At 47.4% G+C, this 26,826-nt stretch overlaps 1 protein-coding gene across 2 annotated transcripts in view; it reads right to left on the bottom strand.

Annotated features, from left to right (window-relative positions):
* The window catches only part of Dis3l2 (DIS3 like 3'-5' exoribonuclease 2), a 315,411-nt gene that overhangs the window by 6,220 nt on the left and 282,365 nt on the right, over positions 1-26,826 (bottom strand). For both annotated transcript variants that reach the window (XM_026786355.1, XM_026786354.1), the window contains 2 exons: positions 24,982-25,061; positions 175-358 (listed from right to left, as the gene is read on the bottom strand). In XM_026786355.1, the coding sequence (XP_026642156.1) occupies positions 175-358; positions 24,982-25,061 (264 nt within the window). The remainder of the gene's footprint in view (positions 1-174; positions 359-24,981; positions 25,062-26,826) is intronic.

The raw sequence follows: 26,826 nt of genomic DNA on the forward strand, positions 1-26,826 counted from the left end.
TGAGTTCGAGACCAGCCTGGTCTACAAGAGCTAGTTCCAGGACAGGCTCCAAAACCACAGAGAAACCCTGTCTCAAAAAAAAAAAAAAAAAAAAAGTCACCACAAGCCCAAATTTTAGGCTTTTGTCTCTTTTCTCCAAGCAAGACTTCCCATTACCTGCCCACCAGAACTCACATTGAGGGCCCCTGCAGAGCTGACATCCATGGACAGTCCCATCTGGTCACAGAACTCCACCAGGTCACTGAGCATCTTTGTCTGTGGTGGTGGGTGCCGGCGCAGCAGGGCCTGCTCCGGGAAGGTGCTGAAGATCTTGTGGGCCACTGCCATGTTGGCCAGGAGCATGAATTCCTCTACAAGCCTGTGGGGGAGGGGTAATCACTAGAGGGACCCTGGAGGCAGGTAATACTGTCCCTGTCCCAAGACCTCTGCTCAGCTGGTTCTCTTACACTGTAGTTCCCAGTGTAAGAACCTTCCTGTGACCTGCTCAAACTTGTTCCTTCTAGTTCTTTCTCTTTCATCTCCGTGCTCTGGTTCTCCCAGAGTCAACTGTCAATAATGATTTTCTCTTCTGTTTGTGAATGTGTGTGTGGTCTCCTTGCTCTATGGTAGTACTCCTGGGGAACAGAGACGAAAATGTCTCATTTCCCATTGAAGGGCAGATGCTCTCAGGTCATACCTGGTCCAGAGATGGTGCAGAGTAAAGATCTCTGGTGGAAAGAGTGGTTGGGCTTCCTCCAGGCTATCATTCTAATTGTCCTTCACTCCAGTGTAATTAGAAATACTGTAAGTACACGCGGATAAAGCTCTGAACAGCAAGATGAAAACATGTCGAGGCCCTCGTGGGGAGAAGTGGGGACTGGTGGAAGATGGAGGAAGTGTGCCAAGAGCAGGAAGCCAGGCAAGGCAGGGGTTAGCATCAACCAGCCCTGAGGTCAGCTACCTGGATTCCAATCCTAGGCAGGCCACATGCTGGTCTCCCCTGGCAGTTGGGGCTCAGGTAAGTGGATTGACCATGACGCTTTTCAGGAAGGGAGTGTGCATCCTACTGTAGTTTGGATGTCCTGAGTGAGAGAAGCCTTGCTCCCTGGAAGGCAGGGGCCATTAGAGACCTTTTTCCACATAGAGGAGACTCCGCAAGCTGTATATGTCAAGACTTGGGATTCTCCCTCAGAGGCAATTCTGGGTTTGGCAGTGTCTGAGGAAGCCTGGGATAAAATTCTCTATTTGAGTACTGTTGCTTGGTCATACCTGTCATCTAAACAGGCTCTTAGGAGGAGTGTCAGACATAGCAAGGGAGAATCCCTCCTATGCCCAGACTAGACCTGCTATGAAGAGTCATGCCTCAGGGAGTTTTTTCTACAGCAAGGAATAGGCAAATACCTCAGCATGGCCTGGCTTCTGTCATAGGTGCCTGGGCACACCTCTGTCATGGGGACCTTAGCTGATTCTTTCACTATGCAGGAGTCCCAGCTCAAGAAAAGAAGCCTTTGTGTTGCCCACTAGTTGGTAGCCAGAGCTCTTGAGGCAGTCATTCTGTGTCACAGTATCCAATCTGTCCTTGTGCTTATTAGTATCTGCCAATCACCATCATGACTCCCAAGTTCCCGAGACGCAGAGTGAATGCTGCTTCTGCCGTACTCTGCTGGAGCTCTCAGTGAATCACAGAGCTCTCCCAATCTTCCTTCCCAAAGTGATCACAGGCAGGATATCAACTGCCCAAGACACAGTGGTGCCTTCCCTTCTTCCTATCCACCTTACAAATGACTAACACATCTGATAATCCTTCTCCCTGCCTCAGCCTCCAGAGTGCTGGGATGCTCTGTCTGTTACCCAGATGCTCCCATGTTTGTTAATTTGTCTATTCAACAGGCATTGCTATGGGGTGGGGGGAGGGGGGGCAGATATGTGTCCAGATTTTTTTCTCTTCATGCAGTCCCAGAATCCTGTGGACCAGGGCTGAGCCAGGACTGCAGTTTATAAGTGAAGCCAGCAGGTGGCAGCAGGGCCCCACACCAGGGCTGTGAGGACTTGGCTGGCAGGCAGGATCAGGAGCAGGGCTGGGCTAGTGGTTCAGATGGGACCCTCCCTGCCTCAACCTACAGGTCAGAGAATATCTTGGGATGAACCAGACTCCTGCTCCAAAGGAGCTCCTCTGCTTTGCTACTCACGAGCTCATGTAGGGACAAGAACAAAAACACAGAGAAGGTTTGGGGTGATAGAGGGGTCACTATGGGAAACAGGCACTAACAGACTTCAGGCAAGCTGCTTCTCCGGGGCCCATAACCTACTACTTATTTTCCCTGGACATCTGCACAATACCATAGGCTAACCCAAGGCCTTGAGAAGAGAAGCGCGTGGATAACCCTGATCACAGTCCGGTGTGGCTCTGGATGCATAGGCTGGCCTTGCTCAGGTGCCTTGGTACCTGTGGATTCCATTTCCATTAGCAGTCCTTATTCATCTGTCCATCTTCTCTCTCTCCACCCATCTATCCTTCCCTTACTCTCTCCCTTCGAGCTAAGACATAAGCCTGTGGACCCTCCACAACAATTTAACAAGATCAAAGCACAAATCTAAACACTGTCACCGAACAGGAGGATGGCACAGCAGTAAGTTCCCATTCTCTGGGTGCTAATAAGGCTCATTACTGTTACAGGGCGGCTGTGGGAGCCATTCCCCACACCTGCAGATGAAAGGGGAAGGGGCAAGCCTGTGTACACCACAAAGGGCTTGGCAGATGCTCTGGACTTGGAGCCCCACGACTCCCAAGAGCCCCAAGAGCCCTAAGAGCTGTAAGATGCCCCCAGTGGAACTCCGGAACTGTCAGGTTGAGATATGGTAAAGCCACTAGCAGCCAGAGCTCCACTGAGCTCAAGATCTCCTGTGGGGTCATTAACCCCATGGAGGGATGCACAGAGATCCTTTACTCTTACCTAGGGCTAGTAAAGGGCCCTCTTTGCTGGCACCTGTCTATCCCGGGCAGTTCTCACTGTGAACAGCAGAGGGCCCCCGGAATCTTCCATTCCAGGTCCGGGGACGTGGCAGGAGCCGCTTAGAACCCAAGAACTTTTGTGCAAGAACAACCCCAGAATTCACAAATTGTGGCTCTGTGGCCCAATGTGTGGAGGGTGGAGGTCCCTGGAGTCCCAGTGGCTGTTTCTTTCTTAGCCAAACCCTCTGTGATAAGGGTTCTGTGCAAACAAGGGTGCCATGGTGGCCTCTGACCAGTAAGCTCGCAGCCATCTGACCCATTCTCTCTTGTGGGGAAGGGGCAATGCTGCATAGATGAGCTCACAGCCAAACTCAAATGATACCCTATGCTATCCCAGGGCAGACGAAGCAGGCTGGAGTACATCAGGATATGGGACTGGGAAAGTGGCTGAGAGCTGTCTGGGTTGCCATGACTTAGGCTTTCCTTCTGGTCCGGGCACCTGCCTTCAGTCTTAGGACACCTCCTCCCCCAGTGACAGCATTGCATAGGCATGAGATCACTCAGCCCCGCTGGGGATGGGGAGCTGGAGCCCAGCAACTGCCTGACAACTGCTCTAAATAGGGGCTCAGGAATGGCTGCCAGCCAGGATCACCTTCCAGAACAGCAAGCCAAGCCTTCAGAGATGGGGCCTCAGTCCCAGGCTTGGCATCTGCTGAGCATCTGGTGCCCTGAGCCACTAGGGCCCCATAACTCTGGAGGTCTTGGGTGGGATTGTGCTGTGACAGAGCTGTCAACCAGGACATCAGGGTGAAAGCTCACAGCCCTCACTCACAACATCCCCTACCTGTTGTCAGGGCTTGCAAGACCTGGTGAGAGAGGGGGCAGGTTTGCAGTTTCTCACCAGTTGTTCTCAGGGAACAACTGAGCCAGCGTTTCATCTCATAGCAAGCAACAACTAACCTATGTATAAGCACACACCACAGATGCACATTATAATAGAAAGACAGTTTCACCCAGAACTATACTAATACCACTTAAAGAGAAAGGCAACTCATGCATACAAATGTGCGTGAGCTGCCAGGGCTTGCTTTGTTCATTTTTTATTCTCGGCATCTTCACCTTAGGAAGTGAGTGTGCTCAGCGAACATCTTATGAGAGACAGCTGCTGGAGGCAGCACCCCACCATCTGAGGACCTGAAATGGGACATGTTTGTTTGTGTCCTAAATGTGCTTACTTATAAAAGTTTGTTCGCTTGTTTGATTTTGAGATAGGGCCTTTTCTGTGTAGCCCAGACTGGCTTGAGACTTGAGATCCTCAGCCTCAGCCTCCTGAAGACTGAGATTATCAGTGTGAATCACCATGCTTGACAGAGATCCGAGAGCGGTTAGGTGAGAAGCAGGCCTCTGAGGAAGGTGGGCATGCCAACCAAGCAGATGCAGTGTATTAAGTGCCTGGCCTTAAATAAGTGCTAAACAGACTATGGTAATGTGTACCCTGGCCTAGACCTTGCTCCTCTTGTCTGGGCACCTGACCTGTTATAATCTTCCTTTTCCTAGAGCAGTAGGGTATATAAGACTGTGTCAAGGGTTCCAACCCTAGGATTTGGGATAGATTTCCAGAAGTTTCCCCAGTTCTTCCACCACAATGTCATCACCTTTGTCCTGATTTTCATCTCCTGCTGCTCTGTTGCCTTCACACCAAACTGCATCAGCCTTCTTCCTGCTCCACCTACTCTAGCCCTAGTCATCTTTTGAGGCCCTTTTGGCTTCTGTCCTTTTGTGTCTGTTCACACAGCCCAGAGTCCACTCTCCTCTCACTTCTTTTCTTTGGATATCATTCAGTCTGGACAATGATGTAGGAAACTCTCTCTCAGCATCCTCTTGGTCCCCATCATAGTACCTGGTCTTCAGGACTGTGATGGCCTCCTGGTCCTAGGTTATATCTCATGGTGCATGCTCTAGTCCCAGGGTGGATGCTCAACAACATGCACAGAGGTGAAGGGCTCCCAGGACAAATCACATCCGGCTCCCGCTCAGAAGGTAGGACTGCTGGGTCCCTGCTCTTTCTGTTTAGTTCCCAGGAGCTTCTGACTCCAAATACTTCCTGCCAGTCATGCTGATAACTTGGAGCCACCAAGTCTCCTAATTATTCATTTACATCCCTACCCCATCTATTGAGTACCATTTTCCTAATATACAGTGGCAGAGTTATTTACAACACCAGTGGCTGGTAGGCCTCAGCCTTCAGGGCTAGCTGTCTCTTTGTTGGATTACTTTTCCCCCATTTCTAGCAGTGGCCTCACTCTGCCCTTCTCCTATGGCACTTCTCCTATGGCCTGAGGATGCTCTTCTCTTTCTGGGTGGGAGGAGCAATGTGCGAATAGGCAAGTGATCTGTTCCAACTCCTACACTCCCTAAGCAGCAGCCTGTGCTCCTGGGGACAGCTGCCTCGGTGGCAGAATGTCTCAATCCACCCCTAAGATGCTCCTATAGGGAGGTATGCTTACAAGCAGGATTAATTCTAAAGGATGTCAAGGAACCAAGAATGAAACATAAAAAGCTCAGTGTGGAAAGTAAGGAATCAAGTTGAGAGGCCTGGACCTCACCTGGGAGCTGGAAGGCTGCTGAACAAGAAGACGTTTCATTAAGAATGTGGTGATGGTTGGAGGTGGGGAAGAAAACCAGGGCCAATAGGGGTGAGGGTTGAGGAGTTCATGGCTGGTAGACAGCAGCCAAAGCAGTAATGGGGCAGCACAGGGATTAAGTGAGCCAAGTGAGCAAGGTGTGTGCACGGGCCCTCAGGATGCCAGGGCAGAGGGTGGAGGTGGTAGACTGAGTCAGAGGGATGTAGATGAGCTGCAGCAGGCTGCCCCGTTGAATTTCTGCAGAGCAAAGGAAAGGGTAGGAAAGGGCCCCTGGGGCTGATAGTAGATGCAAGATGATGCTCCATTCGGTGACGGCGAGAATCAGTGTCAGAAGGAAGGGAGCCGGGGAGGGCCTTCTGACTATTTTCAGATGAGCTGAAGATATTCTCTGAGGCAGGGGCTCATGCTCTGAGACAGCCTGATGGAAACCAGCCAGAAGGCCAAGAAGAGGAGGTGGAAGGAAAGTCACTGTCTCATATCTGATTCTAGAGAAGGTGAGTTCCCAAGTCAGTGCAGAAGGGTCTACAGCTTCCGTCCTGACCACGCTCTCTGTAGCAAAGCTGACCCATGGCAGCTAATGCTGTTGCCTTATAGACCCTAGAGGTCACCGGTCACTTCTGACACCATGCTGCAGCTGTCAGAAAGAGAGGACCCTTGCTCAATCTCACAGCCGGTCAGGGACAGAGAAGCTAGATGTTACATTCCCCAGGCTCCTCATTCAGCACTGAGCCGGAGAGCAGACAGGTAGCCCCAGAGCACTGTCAAGCCCACTGGACAGTGGAGAGAAGAGGATGGCACTAACCTTGGGTCTCTCCTCAGGCGGGAATGAAGTGCTGTGGGCAGGCCCTGTCCAGACCCAGCCTCCTCAGGCCTTGCCTTCATATTTTCTAGCCATCTGCACCTGGCCTCTCAATACTGCCTGGCAAGGGAGGTGGGGCCTTTGAGTTATTCTACCCTCAGATCCAATTTACCTGCTAGCCCAGAGAAACCCATCTCACCCTTTTCATACCCAGAACACTGGCAAAGTGGCTTCAGAAGTGGTCTGGAGCTGAGCTGGGACTGAAGCCTACAAGGCCAGAGCTGAGGGGCTGGCTGTTGCTGAAACCTGAAACTGCATCCATTTTCAAAGACCAAAACCAAGTGTGAGACAGGAAGAGCCTCTCTGCCCTCAGCCACCAGGGCACTTGTCAGACTCTGTGGGAATCTCATGCTAATGGAATTAGGCCACTCACAGAGATTGTTCAATTAGCTCTTGGTGAAACTGCTAACTTGGAAATTTGATAAGAATTGCTCCCAGCCACTTTCAAATTCATTTCTTCTGAAAACCACATGGGCACATCTTCACTGTGGGTTAAAGAGCCCTTGGGCTCCTTAGTAGCTGTGAAGGCAGCTGCTGGGCTCTCACAGGAGCTGTGTGCTGGAGCATGGCCCCGTCTCTACAGCTGGGCAACCCAAGGTGGGGAGGCAGCAGCCGCCTTCACAGGAGACCTGCTGCTCTCTCAGCGGCCCCAAATTGAGTGTAGTGTGGTGGAAAACGGCAAGGGAATGGGGCGTGATGGGAAGTCAGTGGTCCGATCAGCACTAAATTGAGGGCTGCTGGGGGTGGGAAACTTTAGAGGTCTTTGTTGCAGTTCCCTTTGAGGCCAGGCCAGGGTGGAGCTGGTGGCTAGGAAGCTGGAAAGTGGAGGCGTTGGGGAGGGGGGTAGCTGTAGTCCAAGCTGCAGGGGAATGGGGAGGGGCACCTGGGGAGAAGAGGCAGCAGTAATTTGACAAGGCGCCCACCATGGCTGCACCACAGGGCCACCCCACGTCACAACTAGAGCCTCTAGTTGACCCCTTTCCTCCTGGGCTCCCTGCAACCTGCTCAACGTTTGGATGTTCCCGTGAAACCACAGGGAAATGAATGGGGCCTAGTTCACAGGCATGGAAAACCCCAGAGGAGCATGCCTCTGGAGCCAGACATAACAGGCCTTGTGGGTGAGGCCAGAGCCAGGTTTTCTAGTCTGTGGGGCTGAATCTACTCCAAGCCTTTCTATAGGTTCAGCAGGCGGAGCCCTACTGCAGTGAGGCACGTTTGAGCCATGTTTTTCTAGTTCAAAAGGAAGTCTCCAGAGGCTAGACAGCCAAGTGCAGCCCTGTGGCCCTGCCAAAGGGAGGCCCAGTGGCTGCGGTAGGGAGGGGGAAGGGATTGCTCCCAGCCAGTTGACAGCACTGAAAGCCCTTTGTCAGCATAAAGCTAGCCACGAAGACTTGCTCTTCCCAAAGCTCAGCTCCGTGCACAGAGGCACGGGGCAGGCCTGCACGTGGGCAGCAGCTCTGGCCCCTAAGCAGAACCAGGCAGCAGTTTGAGCCCTGTGGCCTTGTAGCAAGGGGTAATTGGGCCTCGCTGGCTCCTTTATGATGTTGACACAAACTCCTTTCTCCAGTTCCCCTGGAGCTGGAGCCACTGGCTAGAGGAGGTGTGGCCAAGGCACACAGAAGCACACCACCTCAAGAAGCCACTGCCTGCTCGCAACAGCTCTATGGCCCTGTTCAGACTCCTAGTCAAGGCAGGGGCTCCCTCTCACGCTCAAGTAGAGGAGGCTGGCTCTGTAGACCTGTAACAAGAACAGAACTTGGACAAGCTCAGGGGAACCAACTGAGTCACCCCTAACTTTGGGAGGGATCAACTTTGGTTCTAAAGCTAATATTTGGGTACTAAGCTGTTTAAGTGTTTTAAACACAACATTCTCTCATATATACATACACACAACTACAAAAGACAGCTAGATAGGAGAGAGGAGGAGCCAGGTACTCCTTGGAACTCAGGCTGCTCTGCTTTATTGAAAGTATGTTTTACTTGCCTCTAAGAAAGTGCTCTTGTCTGGGCTGCTGGGGAGTGGGCCCCATTTTCCAAGGTCACGCTGGAGTGATGAAGGCACTAATGGTGGAAAGGAAAAAAGAATACGGACAAGCTCTTTGTGTGTTTTGTCATCTACCCCTGTGAATCCTTTCCCAGGAAGATACCGTAGGTCTTAATGTTCACAGGGGGATATTGAGTCTCAGCGGCTACAGAGGATGACTAGCTCCAGATTGTGGCAGGGCCCAGATCTGGGGAGCCACCAACACCTGCAGCTTTGACTTCACCAGGCCCGTGGGAGTCGGGGTGGCTGTGCTAAGTGGGAGGAGGTAGAGAAACAAGTGATTCCCTTCGGAGAGCTCTGCTCTGGGATGACACATGAGATTCAAATGCTTGCAGGGCTTCTGTTCCCTAAAGAACTTCAGGCCTCACTTGGCCGAGACTCTCAAACCCTTTTTTATATGGGATGTTACCCTTTCCTCCCCTGGTACCAGGCAGGCTTGTCTATCAGTTTTCATAGGCAGCCCGTTCCCATAACAAGTCAGAGGCACAGAACAGCTAGATTTGCGTGGTGGGGCCACCCTGTGGGTCTGGGTTGCAACATTGTTTGGCTCCATCCAATGAAGAAGACACACTGGAAGTAACTGAGTGTCCCTTCTGAAGTGTAGGCAATCTCTGTCTGGGCAATACAAGACCAGGCCTGCAGAGGCTGTGGGAGGAACCTGAGTATGCCTCTAGGGAGGGACATTAGTGTTGGGAACAATGTTCAGCTCTGAAGGGAGCCCTGGATCCTGATCTGCCTCACTCCCCTTCCCACCATGCACACTGCACCTGCAATGGCCCCAGAACCAAGCATGTCCCGATTTCTATCTGCTCACTTGAGGCTCTGGAGAAGACCAGAACAGATGGAAGAAGCAGACAGGCTGAATCCTGGCACAGGGACATAGTCAGGGCTGTCGAGTTGTCAAACCACTGGTGTGGAACTGCCTAGAGCCTGTTCACAGGCTTCAGTCTTTGGAGGGTACAACGGAGATGATCCTTCTCACTTTCTTGTCCTCTATGTCTTTGTTGACATTGAAGGTTATATCTAAGTAAGCCATAGTTCTATCACACATGGTGGGGGAGAGATTAGAATAAGCTTCCTAGAAAGAGTAGCACTTGTGAAACCATTAGGGAATCACCAGAGCTAGACACACTTAGGTTGGAGCGAGGCTTATGGTTGAGGGGTCTTTATACATGTATCCTTGCTTTGCTCCAGCCCTATCAGTTCATGGACAAGCTGTGGTCAGACCCATTCTCAGTGATGCCCTCGTAAGTTTGCTCACTCAGCTGCTCTCTACAGCAGTCCTGGATGGGCCTCTCCACTTGTCTTCTCTGCCCTCCTCTGCCTTCTTCTGCCATCATAGCTACCCTGAACCACTAATATTGCTGCCTTAATTCCTAGTACCTTGAACAGTGTCTAGGACATAGTACACAGCCACTAAATTTTTTTAATAACAAGAGCAACAATAATAATAATTATTATTATTCCTGTGCCCATTGAGTTAACAAGACCAGAAACCTGCTGCTGCCATTGGGCTTCTGGGAAGTAAAGCTCCCATTTACATGGGGCCACCCACCCACAGCCTCCACACCTATCGCCACCATTCTTACAAGTACTTCCTGTTCAGGTCAGCCCACCATGGAAGCTAAGTCAGTGCTCTTCAGAGACCCATCCTATAGCCAGAGAGATGCAGAAATCACCAAGACCCTATATGCAGATTGTATTACACACCAGATAGTTCTGTCCTCATGGCTAAACTTAGAAAAATGGCTCTTATGAAATGCCCCAGAATGCAGAGCCCTGGAAGATTCTATCACGCACCTCACAAATTAGAAGACTAATAATTACGCATGTTGTAACCCCAGTGTAAGCTTCATTCCTTTGCTTGCCCAGAAACCTTTACTGGACACCTGCTAGAGTCAAGCACTATGCAGAGCATGGAACTAAGAGAGCCCACAGAGACAGGTATGTAAAGCAGTATTCATGACAAATACCCAAGGAAAAAAGACATGGTAAAAGAAATATGCTTGGGCTCAGAGGTATGAGTTCATGGTCTGTTGGCCTGCAGAGAGACTGAGCACGAAGATGGGAACATGAGTAGAGCAGGATAGCCCACCTAGCTGTGGCCAGGAAGCGGCAAGTGGCAGGAGGAAGGAGCCAAGGGCAAGGTACAGACCACAAGAATTCCCATCCTTTGGGCCTAGTTCCTCCTAAAGACTCTGCCACCTTCCAAAACAGTCACCAGAGAGGGACCAAGCCTTCAACTCATGAAGCTATGGGCCATTTCATATTTTACACCACATAGGGTGACAAAGGAATTAGGAACCAGGCTCCCAGAGACATCCAGCAGAGGAAGGAAAGGACATGTACTGCCTCTCTCAGCTGGGGTTTCTTTTGAGAAGCAAATGCTCTGTGAGCAGTGGCAGGATAGGCTTCTGTATTTTGACATGGAGAGGACAAATCAGGTGCTTTGGTGCTGCCCGATGGAAAGGGGGAACCACTTGTGCGTGTGTGTCTGGTGGGGTACAGGCACATGTCAGGGAAGTCCAGAACTCGCAGGATGGGAACACATCCATTTAAAGCACTCTGAACCCAGTTCATAAAACCATGGATCAATATTTTTAAAGTCATATAACTAATGAGCTCTGCCAGACTCAACAGACCGCATCCCAGTGGGTGATAAGACAAGTGTTAGCTTAGAGGAAACAGCCCAGGCGGGAAGAGGCTTTTCTTAATCTGTTGGGTTTCGTGTTTATAGCAGAGCAGCTGCCCTTGGACAAGAGTATTCATTGATCAGGTCACCCACAAAGGAGGCTAGTTACCATGCTCACCCTGTTTGGGTTTAAGCAATAACTGTCTACAGACAAGAAAAAATTAAATCATGGCAAGTTCAGTAGGTCCATCAGGCCAGCAAAAGCTGCCTCAGATTCTCACTTCCAAGTATTATTGTTCTCACTGACTCTCCACTATCTTGAGGTGAAAATAAAATGTGTAGAAACATAAGGTGTTGGTCCTTTATATACAAAGCAAATAATAACTGCTAAGAATTATTTAAGCCGGGCGGTGGTGGCGCACGCCTTTAATCCCAGCACTCGGGAGGCAGAGACAGGCGGATCTCTGTGAGTTCGAGACCAGCCTGGTCTACAAGAGCTAGTTCCAGGACAGGCTCCAAAGCCACAGAGAAACCCTGTCTCGAAAAACCAAAAAAAAAAAAAAAAAAAAAGAATTATTTAAAGCGTGAATGTGTATACCTGTAACACCAACACTCAGGAGACCAGAACAAAAGGTTTGCCACAGGCTTGAAGCTAACTTGATCTATGGAGCATAGCAAGTTCCAGGCAATCTGGGCTACATGGTAAGACTATCTAAATGTAATAATGATGATGATGATGATGAATCTCAGGTGGCCTATTTAACTGATCATCTCACTCTCAAGTTATTTTCAGGGAGGAGCAGATGACTCCTCAGTTCTTATTGGGTCTAGAACACTGCTAAATATTCCATAAATATGATTAGTAGTATAGGTTGGCAATCCCTTATTTGAAATGTTGAGACCAGAAGTGCTTCAGATTTTATTTTTTTAAATTTGGAAATTTTCGCATAGACTCCCTAATAAAAATAAAATTTGAAATGCCCTAAAATCTAAAACTTGAAGCTCATAAAGAATTTGGTTTTGGATTTTGTAGATCAGGAATTCTCAAGCTACATTGTGAAAACCTCCTACAGTAGACAAAGGAGACACGAGTCTGGTGATTTGGAAGAAACAGCAGCATGTAAAGGATGTAGGACACAGGGGGAAGTAAGCCATGCTTGCAGCAGGAGAGGTGTCCACCAGGTGTCTGCTGCCGAACATTTCCAGTGTGCCAGCCAGGCTGGAGAGAATGTAATTGCTGCTGGCACAGGGAGTCAGATTACCTGCTCATCACCTTCTATCAGAACTTCATCCACCATAAACCGGTGCTGTGGAACAATGGTCTATACCCTGTCCCTTATATTTTAAATAAATGCTGATTGGCCAGTAGCCAGGTAGGAAGTAGAGGCAGGGCAACAAGAATTCTGGGAAGAGGGAAACACAGTCTGCAGTCACGACCCAGCCTCGGAGGAAGCAAGATGTAACTGCCTCACCAAAAAAGGTACCAAGCCAAAACAAGAATTATGGGCTAATGTAAGAAGATATAAGAATTAGTTAATAAGAAGCCTGAGCTAATGGGTCAACCCGTTTATAATTAATGTAGACCTCTGTTTGATTTCTTTGGGACTTAACTACTGCAGGAACCAGGCAGGACCTGGTGGGACAGAAACCTCAGTCAACAAACCGGCTTTTTCCTCAGCAGCCTCTGGCTGAGCCCCAAGCCCATTCCCAGCACTGGGAATCAGAATCTTGAGAGAATCCAGCAAAGCCTTTTAATATGCACTCTTCATCTCACAGTCAAAAGCATTCACATTCCAGAGTTGCACAGGCAGAGGCAAGAACTTCCTTCTTGCAGTTCTCAGCAGGGGACTAGCAGTTCTGAGACAAGAGGGTTATGCTAACAATTGGAGTCCAGTTGGATGACATCAGCACTGGAAAAATACACCAAGAAAAGTCAGAGGGAGTGAAAAGGGCATTCTGCTTCATGAACAGAACTTACACAAAACATGGTGACCACCTGACTAGACTAACTATACTGAAAGATAGAGGACACCCACTAGCGTAAAGAGGGCAGTTCCACAAGCTCCAGGGAAGAAAGTGCTTCCTGATGGGATGGGATGGGATGGGATGGGATGGGATGGGACAGGACTGGATGGGATAGATGGGATGGGACAGGATGGGATGGGACAGGACTGGATGGGACAGGATGGGAAATTGCCATGAAGTAGTTGAGTCAAATTGAGTCAATTTAGCTTAGTTGGCAGATGTGGAACAGAAACACGCAGAGTCTCAGGGAGTAAAAGGTGGTGCAGAACCAGGAGATGAACATCAAACACAGCTCTGGGAAACACCATGCTATGTGTTTGTAGGGAACAGGTACTTGGCTCTGACTATAACCTACTATAACCTCTTCTCATCTGGGATGGCAATTCTAACACTTGTCCCACAAGGCTTAGTGCTCACAGCTACCACAGAGATAGTGGTAAGGTGACAGACAGGTCTGACTATCAGGGCAGAGACAAAGACATATGGGGCAGGGCTTCAGTAAAGTCAAGTGAAAACCCTGCACACCCGTGGTCACTGACTGCAGGGCAAAGGCTGTCAAGAGTGCGCAGACCCTACAGAAAGCATGTTCAGCTGGGCATGTTCAGCTGCAGTCAAGTAATCTTAGTTACTTGAAGGCTAAGGCAGAAGAATCTCAAGGTCAAAGACTGTCAGGCCAGTTTGGGAAATTTGGAAAGTCCTTGTCTCAAAAGAGGAACTTAAAAATATCTAAGGATGTAGTTCATGGTAGAGCACTCCTGGTGTGTATGAAGTTCTCAGATCAATCTCCAGCACTGTGTACACAGTCTAATGCAACAACCTCCCTACTTTGTAAGGGGAGAAGGGTTGGTTTTTCAAGAGAGGGTTTCTCTGTAACTTTGGAGTCAGTCCTGGAACTTGCTCTGTAGCTCCAGGCTGGCCTCAAACTCACAGAGATCTGCCTGTCTCTGTCTCCCAAGTACTGGGATTAAAGGCATGTGTCACCACCACCTGGCAACCTCCCCTACTTTTTACATGCTAACATAACTCTGCTATATCTAGCTGGCACCATTAGAAGTATAGTTTATGCATTAAAGGACAAAGTTTTGATGCTTCAAAGACTACACCCTCTTCCAGGTGAAAATAAGGGGCTACAGAACAATTGTATCCCTATATTCTACACAGCTCAAACACTACACATCTGTGTCAGCAACACAGCTAAAGTCAGATATCCAGAAGATGGTCGAGGTGTCCTGTGTGAAGAAACTGGGGACAAGAAGGGCAGACAGTGATGTTACAGTTTTTGAGATAGAAGCTGTAGCAGGGCAAGTGGAGCACCTCCACCCCGAGGATTGACTATAGAATCAGATCATTCTAGACAGTCTTCAGGTCTGTGGTGGTGAGAGTAGTCTCCACACCTAGGGTTCAGCCATATCTGCTCACTCAGAACAGTCTCCGCTCAGTGTGCTGCTCCCAATTGGTCAACCTCTAGCTTGCTCACTTTGGAGCCTGGCCCAGTAGTACTTGAGGTAGGGTGGGTCACCTGAGGATGCCCAGTGAGGTAGGGCTACAAGTCAGCGGGGTGACCTGTGTTTTATACCTCAGCCAGGCTTTGCTGGTTTGGGCTATTTCCTCCTACTTAACTCAGTGGGCACAGTTTGAGTCACCCTGTGAGCTCCCTTCCCAATTGGGTGCCCACAACAAGAAGAGTACCCTCAAAACAGTTAACATATCCCCTTCCCTTCCAAAGAGCCAGGAAACAGTTAAGTGATTTATAGCCATCAATAGCCTTTGTCTGTCATCAAGTATGGCAATTCCTTCAGGCTCTGGAGGCTTCCTGCCCAACCACCAAGAAAAAAGCCTCAGAGAGCAGGGGAGTAGCAGTGACGACAGATCAGAAACACTTCCCTATGAAGAGCATAGCCAAAAGCTGAGTGAGCCAAACATGTTCTGGTCACCTGCCAGGTAGCTGCCACAGGTGAATGCCATAGGCACTTTTCTTCAGGTTCAGACCCAACCTGCAGTCCTGTGGCCTGCTTCTTTGTAGGGCTAACATGTGAGTGTCACAGGCCTGGTGCCCGAGGAGGGTGTTTACAGCAGGCACTTGCCACTCTCACTTTCTGAATGTGCCTAGTATCTGGACCAGCATGCTGGTGCAAAGAGGCTGCAGCTCACAATCTACTGGACAGCAAAGGTGTGGCTTATTCATTCAAAGGGGGATAGACCCAAAGATCACAGTCTTTTCTAGAACTTCTTGAAGTGTTAAAAAGGAGCAGGCTGGCATAACTGGATATCAACATGTAGATGAATGAAAATGGATCCATGTCTATCACCATGCACAAAACTCAAGTCTAAATGGATCAAAGATCTCAACATCTAACAAGAACCTCATAGAAGAGAACGTGGGAAGTACACTGGAATGCATTGGCACAGGAGACCACTTCCTAAATATAAGCCCAGTAGCACAGACACTGAGAAACAATTAATAAATGGAACTTCCTAAAACTGAGAAGCGGGGCTGGAGATATGGCTCAGTGGTTAAGAGCATTGCCTGCTCTTCCAAAGGTCCTGAGTTCAATTCCCAGCAACCACATAGTGGCTCACAACCATCTGTAAAGAGGTCTGGCGCCCTCTTCTGGCCTTCAGGCATACAGACAGAATATTGTATACATAATAAATAAATAAATAAATAAATAAATAAATAAATAAATAAATATTAAGCCGGGCGGTGGTGGCGCACGCCTTTAATCCCAGCACTCGGGAGGCAGAGGCAGGTGGATCTCTGTGAGTTCGAGACCAGCCTGGTCTACAAGAGCTGGTTCCAGGACAAGCTCCAAAACCACAGAGAAACCCTGTCTCGAAAAACCAAAAAAAAAAAAAAAAAAAAAAACAAACTGAGAAGCTTCTGTAAAGCAAAGGACATGGTCAACAAGAAAAAATTGGTGGCCTACAAATTGAGAAAAGATCTTCACCAATTCCACATCAGACAGAGGACTGATCTCCAAAATATACAAAGAACTCAAGAAACTTGACATAAAAACCCAAATAATCCAATAAAAAAAAAGGGATACAGACCTAAACAGAGAACTCTCAACAAACGAATCTCAAATGACTGAAAGACACTTAAGGAAACATCCTTAGCCATCAGAGAAATGCAAATCAAAATGACTCTGAGATTTCATCTTACACTTGTCAGAATGGCCAAGATTAAAAACATTGAGGACAGTTTATGCTGGAGAGGATGTGGGGTAAGGGGACTGCTCCTCCATTGCTGGTGGGAGTGCAAACTTGTATAGCCACTTTGGAAATCAGTATGGCAATTTCTTAGAAAATTAGGAAACAATCTATCTCAAGACCCAGCAATACCGCTGTTGCATATATACCCAAAGGATGCTCAATCATACCACAAGGATATGTGTTCAATTATGTTTACAGCAGCATTATTTGTAATAGTCAGAACCTGGAAACAACCTAGATGCCCCTCAACTAAAGAATGGATAAAGCAAATGTGGTACATTTACACAATGAAGTACTACTCAGTGATTAAAAAATAACGACACCTTGAAATCTGCAGGCAAATGGATGGATCTAGAAAAAGCCATATCGAGTGAGGTTACCCAAACCCAGAAAGACAAATATAACATGTATTCACTCAAGTGGCTTCTAGGCATAAAGCAAAAAACCAACCTACAGTAAACAACCCCAGAAAACCTAGACAACAAGGAGGATCCCAAGAGAGACATACATGGATCTATGATAGGAAGGAGAAAAAGACAAGATCTCTTGAGTAAATTGGGAGTGTGAGGGTCACAGGAGAGGGTAGAAGGTGAGGGGAGAGAGGGAAGGGGAAGAAAAATTTATAGCTCAATAAAAACAATAAAAAAAGGAAAAAGGGGGAGCAAGCCTTCTTGGGTTTGGAAGCTGCTGACTGACCATGTGCTTACAGAGGTTGGCTCTGGGGTACAGATGTGTGCCTCCACAGGTGCCAGAGAAGGCTAAGGAAACAACTTGGGTCAGACCAAGAAATTGAAAGGAAAGTATAGCTGTGACCAGTATAGATTCTGAGACAATAAAAATGTTGATGACCCCCAATCCCCATCCCATCATGGTAAGAGACTGTCACCACATGCTTTGTATAAAGCAACTGTAAGGAAATGACTGAGGGCTCCAAGTCACACTGGATCACTGGAGCCCCAAGAGGCCCACAGAAAGAACAGCAGTTCATCACAAGCAGCTAAGGTGAAGGAACGGCAGAGTTAAGCAAAGGCAAGTTTACTCAAGTCATTTAATGCCACCCTGTGTCAATCAAGGGCACACTTTCTTTTAATAAGGTCGCTGTGAAAGCTGAGAAATCTTTAGTTGGGAGATTTCTTGGTATATTGAAGTTCTTTCTGTCTTGTGGGAAAATCCCTTGGGTCATCTTTAGGTAGTTATTTAGGCTGCAAAGGGAGGAGTGTGGGAAGAAATGAGAAAGTTCCCAGGCCCATGGCAGCACTTCCCAGCAGTCTCTAGGGACTGCTAGGCTTGGGTCTCTGTGCTCTTCATTTCTCTGCTTCAGGGAATGCAGAAAGATTCTTTCTGTGTATCTGCCTAGGACTCATAAACTGCAAACAGTGCAGCTGAGACTGCAAAGTACTATGGATCCTTCCTGCAGTCTGAGCAGCCTGGTCGAGAAGACAGACCGCAGCTGCTCTGGACACCACCTGGCACCAGACAACAGGAGACAGAACGGCCTAAGAGACCCGAGCCTAGTGGTCAGGGAGGCCATGGAGAGCTACCTGTAGCCCTCTAGCACTGCACACAGGAAGGCATGGAGGATTCTGTTTAGTTTGAAATCCTTGACGACCTGAACCTACATTCTTGGCAATGAGTACCAGGGAAAGGGGGAGGGGGCAGATGTGAGCGCCATAGGGAATTTGTAAGAATAGGCTACTGGAGAAAGAAGCAAAAGGACAAATAAACTAGTGGGGTGGGTTAGCAACTCTTCTAGGATACCTTTTTGATCTTGGGGGTTGCATACTCAAGGTTCAATCATGGAATCCAGGCACAGTAAATGCCCTGGGCTCTGGAGGTTTGCAAATCTCTCTGAATTCCTGTTTACCTGTAGAATCACAAGTTTAGGTAGCATGTTCATATGATATATTCATCAGGAATTTCTTTACTATCTCTTGTAATGTTAAGAAGGATCCAGAACTCAACTCTTCTGGTAATTTTCTACTAATTTCTTTGATTTATGTGACTGTCACAGGCTAAGGAGTCATAGATAGTATGAGTTTAAGTACAGTGACATCAAACAGGGAAGGAACGTCTATATAACCATGGAAGGGCTGAAGAACCAGCCATAAAATTAGTCCCTAAGAGACATTTCCAGTAAAAAACAGAATAGTTTACTGATGATTCTGTCTGTAGTTATCCCAAATCTGGAGACCCCTGGTCACTGACTCTAGAATCATACTGCCTTAGGCACAGCCTTGCAGCAAAGTGACAACCAATGTCACTTGTCTTAGCTAGAAACCAAGAACCAAAAATGATGCTAACTGTTAACTTCTACTCCTCCAACGATGAACTTCAGGGGCGTTAGGCTTTGCTCCCGCTCTCTGGTCTGATATGTACAACAGGTACAACTAACAAAGGAGTCATACCCTGAATAGGCAGAAAACACACAAGGAGAAGACCAGAAACCAGGCAGGAAATCTGAAAAGACCTGAGCTCTCTCACACCTTGCTGGTACAATGATATAGGATTAGCAGTTTTATTCCTAGGTCTACCCTCAAAGAGAATATGTGCACCTGCACCCAAAGGCATATATAAACAGAATTATCTGTAATAACTTCAAGGCAGAAACAACTGAAACACTGATTAGATTAATGCAGAGTAGATAATCAGTTCTCTGTTTTTGAGACAAGGATTTATGCAGCTCATGATGGCCTCCAATTCACTATGTAGCCAAGGAAGACCCGAACTCTGGATCCTCCTGCCTTATATTTGCATCCTAGGTCCCCTGTTACTGAACTGTTTGGAAAGATAAAGTGTGACTTTGTGAGAGTAGGTGTGTTCTTGTTGGAGCAGGTGTGTCGCTGGGGATGGACTCTGAAGTTTCAAAAGCCCACACCAGGTCCAGCATCTTTCTTTCTCTTTGCCTACTGCTTATGGATCAAGATCTCAGCTACTGCTCCCGTGCCATGCCTGCCTGTCATCATGCTTCCTGCCATGATGATAATGGACTAACCCTCTGAAACTGTAAGCAAGTCCCCTGTAAATGCTTCCTTTGTAAGAGCTGCCTTGGTCATGGTGTCTCTTATTAGCAATAAAACAACAACTAAGACTTAAACTATATGCTTAGTGCCTGCAGCTTTTCTCTATGTATATCACATGGTTGCAAATCATATTTACAAATGAGTTTTCTGTACAAATTCGTTTTCTAGTATGCATCACAGAAGAAAACACAGTGGAATGCCTGTCATACAGCATACTGGAACATGGACCACTGGGTTTGTGTATATGCACTGATGAGTCTGTGGCAGGTCAGTGGCCAGCACAATCAGCCCATTTTTCTGGCTCATGTTTCTTTGCTTTGGACAGTTCTGGCCTGAGAAGGGAGCAGTAGCTGAAGGGCCAAGTACCAGCTTGGTAGCATGAGAAACCTCTAGTAAGAAATTTTAGGGCTTCATACCTTCAGCCCCATCTCTCCTACTTCCCACTGGGAAATCTGGGAAAAGGATGCTAACTCAGGCCCACTGATAGACACAGATTACATGTGTACAGACTGCAATCTGAAGGTGCTACAAGTAATACATGAAGGTACTATAAGCCCTGATGCAGGAGTGGCTACCCTAGTCTTGCTGACTTCCCTGTCTCACATCTCCAGGCAACTTGGTGTCAGTTCTCTAGTTGCTCTGGGCCCATGCCTGCTGTGCACCTCTTGGAGGAGGCAGTGCCTGCTAGCCCTGCTTCTTAGATACAACTTGACCTGGGGCAGAGAACCCCTCGGATCACTGGTTCCCTTTTCTGTGAACTGAGAACATACATGTTTTCTTACCGTCTATTAGGGAAAACAAATGCAACGAAGCATTGTGTTTTGGTACCCAGCAGTATCCTAGCTTTTGCTGCTGCTATCTCATTCTAGGTAGCAAAAGCAGGAAGAACCAAGGCTTTCCCTCTGTGTGGTAGGCAGTGGGGAGACATTACCCCAGAGTTCAACTTTGGAAACAGGAGTTGTACTGGCATCCTAGAGGTACCAAACTCCACCTGCTGTGAGGGGTTACAGAAGCCCACACCTGCACTGTGAGTGGCTGACTCCCACACATATCCCAGCTGCAGCTGTCCCTATGAGGTCACTTCTGGCACTTCTGGCTGTGCTGCCTCTAGCTCCACAAGCCCTTTCTATCTCTTAATTTCAGCCCCCCTTTTTCCTAACCTGGGACTCCACAAGGAACAAGAAAGTCATTCTTTATTCTGACCTGGCAGCATCTGCGTATACGGGAGGCCTGGAGGTTGCTCACCCTCTGCCATAAATGGCTCTTAGGTAACACTGTAGTTAGCTTGTGGAACTGGTAACAGTTCCAAGCACAGACAGAAAGTACCATTTCAAAAATGCTGGGAAGTGCTGATGCTGGTTTGAAGTTGTCAGGGGCAACTGGGAAGTATTCCATCTGCTTATTCAGGGGGAAGAAAGAGGAGAAGAACCAAGCAGAGGGAGAGATTAATTAAAATATGGGACTTGATCCAGAATCCTTTGCTCTCCTCCCCAGGGATGGTATCTAGGTAAAGGTGCACTTGGATCCCCTGCCATGAAGCGTGAATGATGATGGCCCTAGAAGTGGCTGCTCAGTTCTGACGTTGTCTCTTCCTGCTGCCGCTTCTTCAGTCATGTTCAGCAGTTACCAGATATGTGTGGAGCCCAGACACAGGACAGACCCTAAAGAAGGAAAGTCACCTCCAAAGGGCATTGGCCCTGGGGCTTCCAATAGTCTGGCTGAAGTGACTCAAAAGTAAGTATAGCCTGGGAGTCTCTACCCAGCCCCTCCATTCCCTGCTTTCTTCCCAGTGGCCAGACTTGTATAGAGGCCTATGACTGCTTTGCCAGTTTCCTGCCTGCTTTTCCTATTTTACACGTGGCACATTAAACCTGTCTTGACCTCTGCTTCCTGGCAGATGTGAACCCATCCAGATAGGATTAGAGTTATCCCAAGAAACAGGCAGAACAATAGAGTCTGGAATCACATCTGTAATACCAGCATTTAGGAGGCTGAGGGTGGATGATTATGAGTTTAAAGTCAGCTTGGACTACCTAGTAGACACTGTCTTAAAGAAAAAAGATCCAGGGGACCAGCTCATTTACTATGTAGTAAGCAGTGGACAAAGTGGTATGTGGGCATAGACAGGGTCTGTGGGACAAACATTTGTTTCACTGACTCAAAGAAATATACCAGGGATAACCCTGGAAGAGGGCTTTGTATCACTGGACACCTCTGTAAGGTGCATGTGCACAGGCCTGGGAGGCTGTCTGATGGCTGGAAGGAAGAATGATTCTGTTCAGGTCTAACAACATGACAAACAGCTGAAGGCCAAGTATGAGAGCCAGAGGTCTCTTTGGTCTGTCCATTTATAGGAGAATGGAGGTGTGTGGAGGCCTCTCTCCTCAGATATGCCAGGGTTAAATACCAGGACAGTGCATTGAGGACACGTGGGGTCTCCTAGGGACATGAGACTGTATGCCAAAGCAGAGGTTTCAGTATCTGAAGAGGTGCATAAAGGGGCCAGGAAACAAGACCAGTTGCAAAAGAATTGATTTGAGGGAGTTTTCTTGAAATGCAGAATATGCCACCTTGGAAAAGATGCCAGTGATGAGACAGTTTATTCCAGGTAGCCCTGAGAAGCCTGAGAAAATTGATAGTTAAGGGCCTCAAATTGATTTTGTGAATGGAAAGGAGTGAAAGGGGCATAAGATGGTCAAGTTGGAATGAACATATATATTACTTAGTTCCAGGAGATCCTAACAGAGGGGCCCATAATATATATCCTGTCTAGCCCTGCTATTAACTAAATAACATAAGATGCCCACAACTTAAGATGTTTAGTGGTGGTTCTCTTCTGCAGATCATAGTGGACAGCAGGAATGGGTGCCATAGTACTGGGACAGGGCTCTGAGTACCTTCATTTCCTAACTGTTGCTATTCCATATTTGGACTTGGGCATTCTAGATAATAATAATAAAAAGAGAACACTCACAGGGTAGAGTCCTGGGAAGGGTAGGGAGTCAGTCAGGTTCATGGGTTCCTCCATGCCTCACCTCACAATTCACATGCTGGGAAGAGTCTGCTTTCATCAGAGTGCATCACACATAACTGAGGCCACCAGCACTACAGTCAGTTGTCAGCCTCTTCTCTGATCACTGCCCTGCTAGCTATACATCTGGATCCAGATCCAGATGCTGGCATTGAGAAAACAAGCAACCATGTTGACAATCCTGCTGGGATGTGGAAAGAAGGATGCTGTGGTTATCCTGTATTCAAGGATGGAGACACATGGTCAGCATGACCGCCCAGGAGAGCACCCACTGAAGAGACAAAGAAACCTGAGACTCAGGAAATTGAGAATAGACCCCACGGTGGGTTAAAGACAAACAAGCGAGTGTCCGAAAGGTGTACTGAAGCATTTGATAGCTATACTTTCTAGGTCATGGCTCCTGTATGATTTCCTCCACAGATGCTTCCTCTGACAAGCTTTGCAGGGCACCAAGACTGACTTATATACATACAACCCCCTAAATGATATTCTGCTGGGGGCTAAGGTCAGATAAGGATGTAGAGTTTGGCTAATTTTTCATATTCAAAGTCAACCTAAGCTGTTGTCAATGTTGAGCATGGTACCTCTAAGACATGAACTTGAAAGAAAGACAGCTAGTACTCCTCTCCTACAAAATAAGAACTCTGCAAATGCCTTTCCAAAGAGCAGAGAGCTGAGTCAAAATTGGGTTGAACAAAACTTTCTGTTGCTACAGCCTGCATCCTAGAGCTGTCACCTACTGACAATCAGCAGGAGCAAGGTATGAAGAACAGTGTGGAGCAAGGAGAGGGAAGCACAATGGTGCTACACTGTTTATGGCTTACGTGTCTTACTCCCAAAGAAAGCTTGCCCAGCCATCCAGATATCTGCTAAATTCTCCTATCTTGTCCATGGCTCCAGAGAATCCCAGATTGACTTGAATCACTTGAGCACAGTAAGAAACCAAGATAGTATTTTGAATACAATGACTTTGAGATGCACTGGAAATGCCTTCTAGACCTAGCACCATACCAGAAGGAAATGGAGGCACTGAGGATGCCCAGCTGACATTCCTATAATTCATGTGGTGGGAATTGGGGTTATGCAATAGCAACTACAGCATCTGAGTAAAGATAAACACATAGCAGCGACACCTGGAAGGCGATCTGAGTACAATTGTAGTCCATTAACCCTATCTTCTGCTCAGATCTGAGCAGTGAGTTTTTGAGGAAGGCATGCTCTTTACTTCTGGGAGGAAATGGATGGCTCTGTTGGCAGGTGCCTGTTCCTTCAACTACGTAAGACTACATAGTTTGGATAGGTACACAATGATACCCGAATACACTGTTCTTAGGTCCAGGCTGGGACTACTCATTATTGAATATGGTTTCCCAGAGTGGTAACAACTATCTTCTACCTAGCCTTTTCCCAGTGTGAAAGTTAAAGCTGACTGTGTATGCAAATTACTGGGAGTGATCTATCAGAGTTCCCTAGGCCCCAGTTTCTGCAGTGCATGATGATAAAAAACACTCTTCAGGTTGTTATGAGGGGTATGTAGGAACGGCACAGGCCAGTCCCCAGAAGTCTAACATAGAGCAGATATTTAATGTGAGCTGCTATCATCATCATCATCATCATCATCATCATCATCATCATCATCATCATCATCATCATCATCATCATCATCATCATCACTACCACCACACCATCATTGTCAAGGCATATTCCCTCTGCCTCACTCACCACCACTGTCCCTGACTCTCTAACAACACACACTCAGGGAGTCAGGGTCTTTGAGAGAGAGAAAAGGTACTTTAAAATTATGTCAGGGCCTACTTTCTAACAGGGCTAGCACCACTTTCCATCTGTGCACACCAGACACCCTCAACTATAAAAGCCATATAATCACCACAGAAACAGTAAGTATGGGGGCACTGACTGCAGAATCACAACAAAGGACAAAGCCATACTTGAATCTGATAAGCAGGCAAGGGATTAGCATGGGGTGGGTGGGTAGGAGGGTGGAGCCTGAAAAGGAAAGCTCACTTTCAAACACACTTCTTACTCATTGCTATTTCTCTCACACATTTTACTTTCATGTATGTGTGTATGATACATATATGTATATATGATGTGCGCTCTGTGTGGAAATGTCCACAAGTGTGTACCACAGAGCAAATGTGGAGGTCAGAGGACAACGTCAATGGTGGTTTTCCCTTTCTACGCTGTTTGACAAAGGGGCTCTCTGTACACCAGGTTAGCTAGCAGGTGAGTGTCAAGGACTCTCTTCTCTCTTCCTCCGGTCCCACAATAGGGAAACTGAAGTTACAGAATGGTGCTATTGAACTTGGCTTTATGTGGGTTCTAGGAGTTCAAACTCAGGTCCTCACGCTTTCACAGTAAGTACTTAGAGTCACTGCTCCAGCCCCTATACAAGTTCTTCTCTATTTATATTTAAAGGCAAATGAGACTTTGTGGGGGAAAATATTTTGTGTGTGTGTCAGACATTTTCTCACACAGTAGCAAAAAGTTTGAGACAGAAAGCCTGCCTCAGCTACTCAGCATGCTTAGGTGATGCTTCCCGTTGAGTGGGTGGCTTACTTGTTGCTGTCTCGGTACTCATAGATATGACATCCTTGAGGCATTCCAGTCTCATGGTCCAGAGTAAAAGCAAGCTTCAACTAAACAAAGAAAGAAAAGAAAAACAAGTAAGTTTTGGCTCAATGAAATGAAGAAATCAAAATCAGTTTCATCCAGTGAATGTGTTGTGGAGAACTTCAACCTCTTCCCCTAGAAGAGTCCACACCTCACAGGAACTCTGCTGTCAACAAAGACTGTCACCATGAACATCTTATGCACTGGGCATGTAACCAGTATTCATGAAGCACCTTTTGTGGCTGACACTGAGCTAGCAGAGGACACAGGCGCACTATAACAATGAAGAGTCACCTTTGTGGAACCTGCAGTCTTCCATAGGAGTGGACAACAATTAAACCTCCATACTAAGGAATGTATATGGAGAAGTTTAAATTGAAGACAATTCTTAAAACCTTCGTGGGGTGGGGGCAAATGCAACTTATCATGTTTCTGGGAAAGTTGATCTAGACAAAACAGAGCTGTGGGAAGGAGGGGTGACTAGACCACAGGTGAAGGGAGCAAAGAGTTGTCCTGGCAGAAGACACAGCATGTGTATAGGTCCTGGAGCAGGAGCTGAAGAAACTGAAGGAGGGCTAGTGAAGCTCAGCCCAATAGATATAAGGACCACAGTGGGTGTTGACACGGTTGTGGGGAAGCCAGGCAAAATATGCAGGACATTCTTGGCTATACTGGAATCTTTGACCTTTGTCCTAACACCAAAGGAAGGTTCCTGATCTGCTCTAAGAAAGGGGTGAATGATGTCACCACAGTTCTGTTTGGGAAAACCCTTCTGACTGGCTACTGTGCTGTCTGCAGGAAGAGGAGAGAAATGGGAGCCCACACAGGGCTGTTACTGAGGTTGAGGGAATAGGAGTGGAGACTGGAGGCTGAGTAGGCGAGATGGAGAGCAATGGACTCTGAGATCTAAATGGCAGTAAGGTTTAGAAATAGAACCAACAGGATGTGCTGATGGATACAGTGACAGAAAGGAGGATTTGATCTGAACAACCAGGTAGGTAAGTATTACACTGCTGGGAGGGAAGGAAGGTCAAAATTTGGTTAGGGACGTGTTGTCCTGGAGACCCCATTACTGAAGATGAAGAAAGGAACGGGAATCCAGGTTTCTTTCAGGATGCTGGCAAGGAGATCTCAGGTGAATACAGAATGTCACAGAGCTCAGGCAGCTTTAGCATTTCCAAATGTGCAGCCAGTAACTATCTTTACAAATTCCCCAGGCTTTTAAATCACCAGGGAAAATGTAACTACACTGACTTGTGTTAGGGATACATTGTTATGATTTTTCCTGTAGGTTGTTAGCACAGCTAATGATCTGCACCATTAGACACTGGACAATTTCTTTCTCCCTCAGAGCAAAATATGCTCTTGGGAATGGTCTGTCCTCTTACTGACCCAGATGAACATTTAAACCAGAAACAAATTCTTCTTCACCACCACAAAGCCAGGAACTTTACTGGAGTCAAAGGCATGCTTTCCCTACAGAATATACCTTGGCTCTAACCAGGCCTCTATTTCAGTTAAATTAAAAAAAAAAAAAGAATATAGTTCAGCTACTATGGAGGCACCTCAAAAAAAAAAAAGACAAAGAAAAGAAAAGAAAAAGAAAACAACACACTCCCCTATGGTCCAGTTCTTACCACCCTGGACACATGCCTAGAGGAGTCAAGGCCAGCACAGCAGACACCTGTGCATGCACCTGCCCTGCAGCAGTCTCCTCACAGCACAGACACCTGTGCATGCACCTGCCCTGCAGCAGTCTCCTCACAGCACAGACACCGGTGCATGCACCTG

This window comes from Microtus ochrogaster, linkage group LG4 (genome assembly GCF_000317375.1).
Source record: "Microtus ochrogaster isolate Prairie Vole_2 linkage group LG4, MicOch1.0, whole genome shotgun sequence".
Classification (NCBI taxonomy): domain Eukaryota; kingdom Metazoa; phylum Chordata; class Mammalia; order Rodentia; family Cricetidae; genus Microtus; species Microtus ochrogaster.